The sequence below is a fragment of the Rhyacophila brunnea genome, unplaced genomic scaffold (assembly GCF_057557595.1).
Source record: "Rhyacophila brunnea isolate RB1 unplaced genomic scaffold, BYU_Rbru_1.0 scaffold_4, whole genome shotgun sequence".
Classification (NCBI taxonomy): Eukaryota; Metazoa; Arthropoda; class Insecta; order Trichoptera; family Rhyacophilidae; genus Rhyacophila; species Rhyacophila brunnea.
Genome location: NW_028233068.1, coordinates 7,139,199 through 7,149,908, shown reverse-complemented (window position 1 = coordinate 7,149,908; position 10,710 = coordinate 7,139,199). Strand labels below are relative to the sequence as shown.

The following is a 10,710-nucleotide window of genomic DNA, read 5'->3' as shown; positions in this document are numbered from 1 at the left end:
GTAAGTAACTTAATATATATAAATAAATTATGTTAAAACCTAACATACTTAAACAAAATAATTTTAATTATAAATAATAAACACTCCATATCATTATGATTTGTTGAAATAAAATTTTAAATGTTTCCTTTTATTTTTCAGGATTTTTTTATCACCCATTTTAAAATACACAGTGAATCGTAACACCATGTTAATTATATTTCAACAATTCATAATATGCATACAGTTTGTTCCCGTCACACATCAAACCAATTGTCTCTCGTCAAATACTTGCAATTTTAAATTAATCCTGTGTCCTATAAAGTATCTATAATGGGCATGGTCAAATAAAATGCCTCTTTATCCGAATAAATTCATCATTACGCAAAGCAGATCTCAAGATTATCACAAATTCTTAAAAAACCGTATATAAATTCTGTTACACACATACGATTAAGATTATACATTTTGAGTAAATACATTTTTTTATATTGACCGAAAATATTACATGCAGCTCTTGTATTCATCTTTATATTTGATAGACAGATGTTCTCAGTATTTTATATATATATATACATCAAATATATATATATACGTTATTATTTGATTACAAATACGTAAGATAGCAGTGCGAACGACCTATTAATTAATGAGAATACAATGTGTAATGATGAAGTCATTTCGTGTATAATATAATAATATCGTGTGGGTGTTTAATGTGATATCTCAGCTGTGTTGGTAAAACTGGAAACTGTTCACTTGGAGTGGACCAAATTGAGAAACTCTTCCCTGGTCTTGGGGTCGTCCCGGAAGACTCCCAGCATGGTGGAGGTGACGGTCTTGCTGTTGATCTTCTGGACTCCTCGCATCACCATGCACATGTGCCTGGAAATTCAAATACATCAATTAAAATCATAGGAGAGTTATATGTATAGGGCCCAGTGTTGCCATCTTTTTCTATGTTGATTATAGTACAAAAGGGTAAAAATTATAGTATTTCTGAAAAAACTATAGTATAGGAACATTTTTCGTCTCGAATCCTTCAAAATTATAGTATTTTTGTGCTATTTGCGTAAACTTATAGTATTTTACATTTTTCGCGGATTCAAAATTATAGTATTGTACTATAATTATAGTACGGTTGGCAACACTGATAGGGCCCCATATGGGGGGGGGTCTGATAAGGCCCTATTCTAGGGGCCCGGCGTAGCGGGTCGACTAGCTAAGTGAGATAAACACAGATCACACATATATTCTAACAGTAACCTATATTAACGTTCTGAAAATATGTAGTTGTACCTCGCAATTTGATCTGATATTATGATGTTTGATTTACATGATAATTCACATGTAAATATAATTTTATTTTATAGCTATTAATTTTCAGTGTGTTTCTTAATAACAATAAAAATGGCTATTTATCCAATACGGTGAGGGTTTGCATATTTCTTGGTTACTACAAAAGGAGGTCGCGATAAATGTTTCATAATTATGATGTCAAGTGCCTACAATACAATAATCGAATTGGATTTATTTAAAAATACAAAAAAAACATTCCATTGGGGTCCCACAGAATACCATTCGGGAAATGCTGCTGTAGAGCCACTGCCTTTACCCTTATCGATATGTAGGGGGGCTCGGTAAACATCTCGGCCTGGGAGTCCACTTCAGGGTGTGGGGGCCACGATTGTATGTAATTTACTACCTATCCGAAATGTTTGCAAGAAACGTACATGGTATAGGAAAAAAAATATTAAGTATTATAAAAATATACTTATCCGTTTCTAATCTTTGCAACATCTATTGCCATTGTTTGAAAGCAATTTAAAGCTATATTATTATATTTATTATAATATAATAGTAGATATAGTAATAATTATAAATGAGTTAATGCTCTTGTATATTAGACGCAATGTTAAGTAGGTCCCTACATATATTTTTATTATCACAATGTTGCAAGTTCTTACGCTATCAAATGGAAGAAATCATCTTCAAATCGAAGGATTCACAATCGAAAAGTAAATTAATCTTAATCTTTATTCAAAGATCATACAATTTTTGAAATTTAAATTGGCAGAGTAGCTCAAAGTAGATTTATTAACTTTGCACCTATTTGTGAGTGGTTATGATTACTCAATTTCGTTCGACTGGATATAGTCCTCACACTGACACGAGTGGCGAAGGGTGGAGGTAGGCTGTTAAGATCCGCCATAAACAGTGCACATTAAACTTTTTCAGACATATATATTTGTTTTCATTGAAATAAAACTACAATTTACTGATAGTGTTGGTTAGTTTCAATTAAACCCTGAGAAACCAAGCCATAATAGAAAATAGTCAAAAAATACATGTCTATCTATAAAATATCTAAAATTATGCAATTAAATCATACATAACTTTGAATATTTTATAAATAGAATAATATTTTTTATTTATTATATTTTGGTTTAGGCAGGGCTTAATGAATTTAAAAAAATAACCAACAATATATTGTGTAATATGTATTTTAATCCAATGATAACAAATAACTATGAATGAAAAAGTGTGCACAATTTTGTCGTATTGCCCAAATTAGACCAAAACTATTATGGTTTCGTTTAGGCCGGGTTTAATTGATTTTTAAAAACTAACTAACACCATCTGTAAATTGTAGTCTTAGTTCAATAAAAACAAATACATATGACTAAAAAAGTTTAGCGTGCACTATTTATAGCGAATCTTAACAGCCTACCTCCACCCTTCGACACCTCTTGGGCCATAGTCCCCACATTCAGGGAATCAATCCAATTTAATGTATTATTATTATGACTTATGTAGTTTGTAATATATGCTTTCTCTGGAAGAGTTTCAACACTATACCAGAGTGAAACAGAGGATGTTGCGTGTATTGACGCCATTCCGGTTTTACTGTAACTTTTTATGTGATTGATTTTGTGATTTAATTGTCTGTTGTATTTTCTGTTTTTATCCAATTTTATATCATGTTATCTATACTGAAAAATATACTGAATACCAATTCTCAAGAGATTCATACCATATCAGTTAGCCATCGATTCTCGCCGACAGGAAGGAGTTGAAATTCTTTTGTTCATATCAGTCATTTCACATTATCAATTCTCGCCAGACGGAAGTAATTATGATTATTTAGATCTTTATCGCAAATTCTAATCAGAAGCAGATATGCAAATCTGACCAAACCGGTGGCTCTCTTGTATTGAACGTTAAACCGATAACCGTTATATTGTATTCTTACTTATAAAATTATTATGTGATTATAACCTATGGGATTAAAATACATGAACTTTATTATTCATTAGTATGTATCATTTTTAATATCCGTAAACCCATAAAAGTCAGTATATCATATATTATATATATTTTATATAAATATAATTATATTATGTCAAAAAATTCATTAAAACGTCAATCTGAGGCGAAAGATCTTGCGATAATTTTTGATTCTTCATTATCTTTTCACTCGCATATAACTTCCACGGCTCTACGTGCGAGTAAGCTTCTAGGATTCATCTTGCGACAATCCAAAACATTCAAGAATCCAAATGTATTACGTACACTCTACGGCTCATTAGTGCGTAGCATTCTTGAATATGGGTCGATTATCTGGTGTCCTTATGAGGTTTCCTATAAGCTTATTTTAGAACGCGTCCAGAAGAAATTTCTTCGATGTCTTTATTTTAAAACATTTAACTATTTTCCTTTCGATAATTCGTCAGATGATTACTTTCCGATTGCCTTTCTACAAGGCAGGCTTTCTTTTCACTATCTTGAATCTCGTCGGTCTCTTCTGCTGTTGAAACACTTATGCCTGTTATCGCGAGGGATGGTTTCCAATCCTGGTGTCCTAATGAATTTGAATTTCCATGCGCCTGTCAATTACTTACGTGGTCGCAGCCATGATTTATTCTGGATTGGAACCGTTTTCTCGTGTCAAGCCTATCAGGCACCATTAGCGAGGGGTGCAAGATTAGTAAATGCGCTCCCTAAAGACATATACATTTTCAATGATGTACTTTGCATTTTGTTTTTGAAACTGTATTTTTCTGTATAAAATTGTATGTTTTTCGTTCTCAAAAATCATATTTTTCTGTATTAAATTGTACTTAAGTATGTTTTGATTATTTTTTTTTTTGGTTACTACTATTATTATTATTGTTATTATATATTTTTTTTCTATATTCTCTTCTCTCTTGTGAGGGTAATGTTTGACTTATAATGTAAATCTCATGTTGTGTATGTCTTGAACTTGTTATGTTCACAATGTTTTGTATTCTTAAATAAATAAATAAATATTTTGAGATAACAGAAATGGGGAAAACTTACACTCCCTCTACAACAACGGCGACACCGGCTGGCTGAACTGCTTTTGTCACAGCGATGGCAATCTGCTTCGTCAGCCTCTCTTGGACTTGGAGACGCCTCGAGAATATCTCCACGATCCTAAAATTCAATATAACTCTTATATTAGGTAATGATTCACACAGTTTCTATATTTTATGGGAATTACGATAAATTATTGTCAATCTTTCCACTATGTCGTCACTTATACTGTGATTTATTTTATATCTTATAATATTAATAAATAATACATGCAAATAGTTTTGACAGAGTGAGGGGGATTCATATTTAGATTTTTTTTTTCATCACAACATTTCACAGAAATTCAAGAACAAGAAAAGTTGGCATCTGTAAATAAAATTGGCGACTTTCTGTTGATAGTTCATTTCTGTTACTTGTGCACTATTATTGTCAATTTACGTGATTGGCCATCTAAATAATGATAGCTTTTTTAATAAAACTTGTTTTTACCTTGTAACATTAATTCAAAGTATTAAATTTGCAAATTGAGAAATGAATTTACACGGATACCTACCAGTTTGATTTTAGCTACAACTTATTCTGCTATGTGGAAAGTTTTGCAGCTAGCGTGATCATTAGCCTTAGTATATTTTTTTCATTATCACTGAAAATATTCAGGTTTTATCATGGTATAATATTTTCTTCAAAATCTACATTGGATTTATTTGGATAATAATTGGAAAACTATAATAATAAATAATTACTTACCGAAATACACACGAAGTATGTATGTATCTATTAGTATGTATGTAACTTAGGTTGTGGTCGTGAAATCTCGTCTCGAGAATTATCGAAAATTAATCAGAAAATGTCAATTTGAAATCTCAATAAATATATTTTCCGAATTGTCATTTCTCGAGAAATCATTAATAAGAATACGATAAATTGTTACTAGGCAATAATAAGAAAGAAAGGTTGAAATGGGAAAATAGAGCTCCTGACTGCAATTGGAATTTGAAAAAATCGTCAGTTAAAAAAATGACGCATATAACTTAAAAACCCTCGACTTTGATCCTAAAAATAATATAAGTATTAAATTTCTCAGTTAAAATAAATGGCATGGAGATATTAAAAGAAATTCTCCAGAAAACCAAAACTCTTGACCTTAAATCACAACCTCTACTTTAATTATATAATTATAATTTCCACATTGTCCAGAAACAGCTATTACAACTAAAATTTTATTATATTTAATTTATATTTTATTATATTTCTTTTGTTTCATTTCACCCACATGTTTAATGATTTTTTAAAAAATCATTAAATGCTTAGGAATTTGAGGGAAGTAACTTTAGGGAAAAATCAAGGGGGTGTGACGTAAAATTCTTTGCTTAAAGCCTCAAATATAAATAGTTAGTACCTTATAAGTGCAGGCTCGATGAAATCGACTATCACTAGAAAAATCTAATTATTCACCCGGTATAAATAGTAATAAGTATCCGAAATGCTTGGTAACCCAGCTCACAGGACAAATTTTATCCGATTGGAGAGGTTTGTTCCAGTCTAATTGTGAGAAGTAATGAAAACCTTTTTTCATATTTAAGTAGATAATTAGGCAGGTATTTCATTTGAAATCTTTAGCACAAAGTAGATAATCTTCAGACTGTTCATAAAATGTTCGCCATGCATATTAAATAAGTGAATCTCAAAACACACCTTGCAAGCTTACTCAGTCCCAGGATTTTCTTGCAAGGCAGATAGCCGATGGAAACTTTCCCGTAGAACGGCACGAGATGATGCTCACACATGGAGAACATCTCGATGTCCTTCACCACCACCATCTCGTCGTGGTCTTCGTCGAAGATGGCGTCGTTCAGTACCTCTGAAATATTCATAAAACACTATTCTTTAGAAACTATATTTTTAACATTAAAATACACAAGGTAACTGAATCTCTCAGCCATAATAAAAATGCTTTATTCTAAAGACGATATGGTTGTAGGCACGTAAATTAGTTTTTAGTAAAATAAAAATAACCATATGAATTAATTAAAGTGGAGTGTTTGTACTTTTCCATTTATGTTAGGTTATAACATTGATGAAACTTATAACATTGATTGAAAATTGCACGGCTAATTGATTTTCTAAAACCTTACAAAAAATAACCTTTTTGTTAATATATTATTCTGAAACCTTCACGAATGATGCGTTGTCTATTTATTTTTCGAGCTAATTGATTTTGAATATTTAATTTTTCCATATCTCATAATAAACTATCGATTCTCGATATAATAATATGTTATTAGAAAAGTCAACAACGAAGGATGTAAAAAAAATGATTCGCCTTAAATACTGCCAGTACCTACGTATACTACTTCAAAACCGGTATTTCGGTATTGATAAAAATCTTTAAATTAAAAAAGTTTTAAAAATCCAAAATAGCGGAATTGTCGGTATTAAGAAAGCACACTCGTTTACGTTTATGAAAATGAATTATACGTTATGTGCTGCTAAAATGCAAATATATTGAATGTATCCAACAGAGATGAAAAAATAATAAAACAAATTTCATCAAATATATTTATATAAGTAATTGTCGCGATGAATGATCATAATATTATTTCGAAATAGAAAACATCCATGACAAAAATGTTCAATTATTCTATAATTATTGATGACTGTACAAGCGTTGAACTTAAGAAGCTTTTCCTGCAACCGGACTTATTTGCACTTCATGAACTTTTGAGGGCTTTTGTTAAAATTATGAATATATTCAAATTATTTGTAAAAAATCACTACCTAGTTCTACAATTATTTAAGTGTCAACATAATAAATATAGGTATGTAGGTTTTTGCTATAAAATAATATTTTTAAAAGTTTTTAATAGCTATATTTTTATTGATCAGCACCTACTTCTGTTTTTTTTTAATGTTTAAGAAATATCGGTATTAATGCCGGTATTCAATAAGAAATACCGAAAAACCGGTATTAAGATTTTCATTCGGTATTGCAATCCCTACATAGTACCCTAAGATATAGATAAAGCGACGATTGCATGCATACACCTACACTACACTTCATCATAACACATATCTCTTGATAATGACCTCTGCACCGAGATCGATACGTTGAGAAAAGAAGGAAGAAGTACACGCGGTGAAAACCCAAGAGTCTATTACGATATGGTATTACTACTCTGTGCTAAGTAAAAACCCTGTCGAGATTAGACCCGTCGTAGGAGATAGAACATCTCTGTTACGACCAAAATAATGTTTAATTTGTTTATGAAATCTAAATATAATAATAGTTTTGATTGACTTTATAATAATATTCACTACTTAATTTATAATAATAATATTTACTTGTGTGTCATATATTGTTATCATATCACTCTTTATACGTTTACGTAAAAACTGGTTTTGATTAGTTTGCTCTTCAACGGGTGAGACTAAATAAATCACTACAGTCTATCAGTCAATTCAAACCAATTGTTACGAATCGAATACATAATAATATTTATTATGTAATTTATTTGAATGCGAATAAAATACTTCCAGTCAAGTGATTGTAAGTACACACGTAATAATGTTTCATGATCACACATTTTCTTTACCACTTTTCATATCGATAGGAATAAAGTTGTCTAGCATATCAATTTATCAAACAGCCGTAGTAATAATTTAATTGTAACCCACGTGTATTACCTATGGTTACGTTCTTAATATAAAATGTTAGATAAGAAAAATGAAATGAACACGATTTACGGTTTGACTACATGAGTTTTGAAAGCAATTAAAAAATAAACTAATGTTCTGTCACCAAAGTCACGTATTTTATAAATTATTATTGAAATCGCGTTTACGTGAAATAATGGTTTTAAAATAATGTGTTCTGTATATTCTACGATATTTTAATTATCTATATTGACACATTATTTCTGGCTATAAACTAGAGGTGAGTTGGAAATACTGTCACCAGTTTGTGTACTCTAGTCTCGGATGCAACTACCCATACTCAGTACGTGTGGCCCAATAAACTTGTTCCAAAAAACTTCGAACGCATGCGATGAGATCATCGCGAGTCGCTTACTAGTTGGTGGACTTTCAAATATATTTTAATTTGTTAGTCTATGCACTCGAATGACAATGTATGAACAATAGGTCATACATTTTGCGTAATTGGCAGCACATTCCCTAGGGAATGTAGTGACGGCACAGGCTTGTTATGACAGCTCAAAACATTTTAAAATAAAAAAAAATTATATATTCATTTTATGTTAACAAGAACACTATTAAAAATAACTCTATTTATATTTATATGATATACATACATTTTATAATAAATGGGACATTTCGAAAAGCCAATGGAATCAGTTCAACGTATTTTTAGCGATTCTATTAAAGCCGATATTTCAAATACTAGTAAATATTTTGGAACAAGTTTCGATACTAAGTATTTTTATACTAGTAGTAAGTATACTTGGTCTTCAAAATCGACCAGTATTCCCACCTCTATTATAAACCCATCTTCAGTATGGTTCTAAGATAAGTTAGTTTATTATGAAGACTTTGTTATATAAGTTTGTAGGTTACGTTCAAATCTTAGTTGGAAAAGTAGAACTTTTGTACATAAGCATGCCGTCTTTTTTAATATATTAAACCTCTTCAGAATGTTCTCAAAAACCACTAAATTCCAAAATAGCGGTGATATTTTTTTATAAATACCGTCTGATATTATTGGTTTTCCGTTTAGATATATCGGTACCTCACTTCTATAGGGAAACAACTTAAAATACCTCGCTCGAAGAAAATTTTCCACAAATTCTCATTTCAATATTAAAGCCTTGGTTTTTGAAGTAAATGTGTCTATTTTTTATTTGGTTGAAATTTTACAGTTTAAAAATAATCAACCCAGACATTCCCGTCTATAATTGAATTAATGATTAATCCCATAAAGTATTAGTACTTTTGTCGAATTATAAAGAAAAGACCTTTCTACATCGAATCGCATTATTAACTAAAACCTTGAAATTTTGTGTTGTTTCCCTATAGAAAGAGGGTATCGATATATTGTGTGATGCTGAAAACTGATTTGAAGTTTGACTCGATATTTTCGAATTGGAATCTCATAAAATACCAAGATGGTGCCCGTTTACGACTTTGTTTTTGAATTAAAAGATTTTATAAAAAAAAATCATAGGTCTTTCGATGGGTATAATATTAATTAATTGTCAATATTAGCGGCAAAAATCGGAAAATCTAATGAATATACTTGTATATGAAAGCGTGAACTTTGGCAAACAGTCAAAATACCTTCAAACATCTCCACATCATTGTTCAACTCTTCCAATATTGCATGCATGAAATAAATGGATATAAATCAGTTCAAAGCTCGATTGATTTTCGGTTATAACAAAAATCGATAACATAAATTATATTATAGTATAATATGTCAGTATCATATTTATTTCTATAAACCTAGACAACCTTTATAAAGATTTAAGCTTCGTCAGCAAATATTCTGATAGATACATAATGTTAAGAAATTTTAATATAGTTTTAGTTACAATGAGTTTACAATCAATCATAATATAATTTACCATTTTTTATAACCATATATCTTTCGTGAATATATTATTATTGTAAAGGAGTTTTTTTCCACAAAAAAGTTAATCGAGATTCGAACGTGATGTATTATAGAAGTAGATACAAATGAAAAAGTTACTATATTATTATTATACTATGAAATGGTAAGATATATAATTATATGAACCTTCCAAGCTTTGATCGTATCCTTTGGTGAAGAAGAGCATTGCTTTTGCAGCTCTTTCGGGAGTCTTCAGAAGTCCTTGACGGTCTGGATCTTCCCCAAGTCCTGAAATTTAACATACATGTGTAGGTAATTACAATAATTGCAATGGCTTTTCTAATCCAAAGTTTTTGGTGATGGAACTTAGAGCATGTGTATTTATAAAGAACAAGATAAGTGAATGTTTTAAGGTTACATGTAAATTATCGTACGTATTACATTTTGCCAAAGTACAGTGAATTGTGGAGCTATCTTACCGGGAAAGGTGGCCGTATAGCATTGAGATCAAAATAATACCCATTGTTCGTGGAGCATTGTTGAAATTTTCCAATTTTATTAGATTCATGTAACATTCTTTTTTTATTGCGTTGTTTAGTAAAGTTGCTTTTTTGGATTTACAATATGACGTATTAACACAGGGGCTCCAAGGCTTAACGTAGGTATATTTAAGTTTATATATATCCCACGGAGGCGTCAGTTCCTCGTTTGATTTTGGATGTTTTAGTTTGGGTGGTGGTTAGTTTTGTGAGATACATAAATGTCCATTAGCTATTACTATTCTGAAGTAAAGTTTATTTTTGAAGAAAGTAGTCAAATTTGACTAA

General features: G+C 30.5%; 1 protein-coding gene across 3 annotated transcripts in view; it reads right to left on the bottom strand.

The window, feature by feature from the left end:
• Positions 1-592: 592 nt before the first annotated feature.
• Pu (GTP cyclohydrolase punch) overlaps positions 593-10,710 on the bottom strand; it is a 28,781-nt gene continuing 18,663 nt past the window's right edge. For all 3 annotated transcript variants that reach the window (XM_085954196.1, XM_085954199.1, XM_085954198.1), the window contains exons 4-7: positions 10,070-10,171; positions 6,013-6,178; positions 4,321-4,437; positions 593-864 (exon numbers count right to left, since the gene is read on the bottom strand). In XM_085954196.1, coding sequence (XP_085810322.1) covers positions 735-864; positions 4,321-4,437; positions 6,013-6,178; positions 10,070-10,171 — 515 coding nt within the window. In that variant the 3' untranslated portion in view covers positions 593-734. The remainder of the gene's footprint in view (positions 865-4,320; positions 4,438-6,012; positions 6,179-10,069; positions 10,172-10,710) is intronic.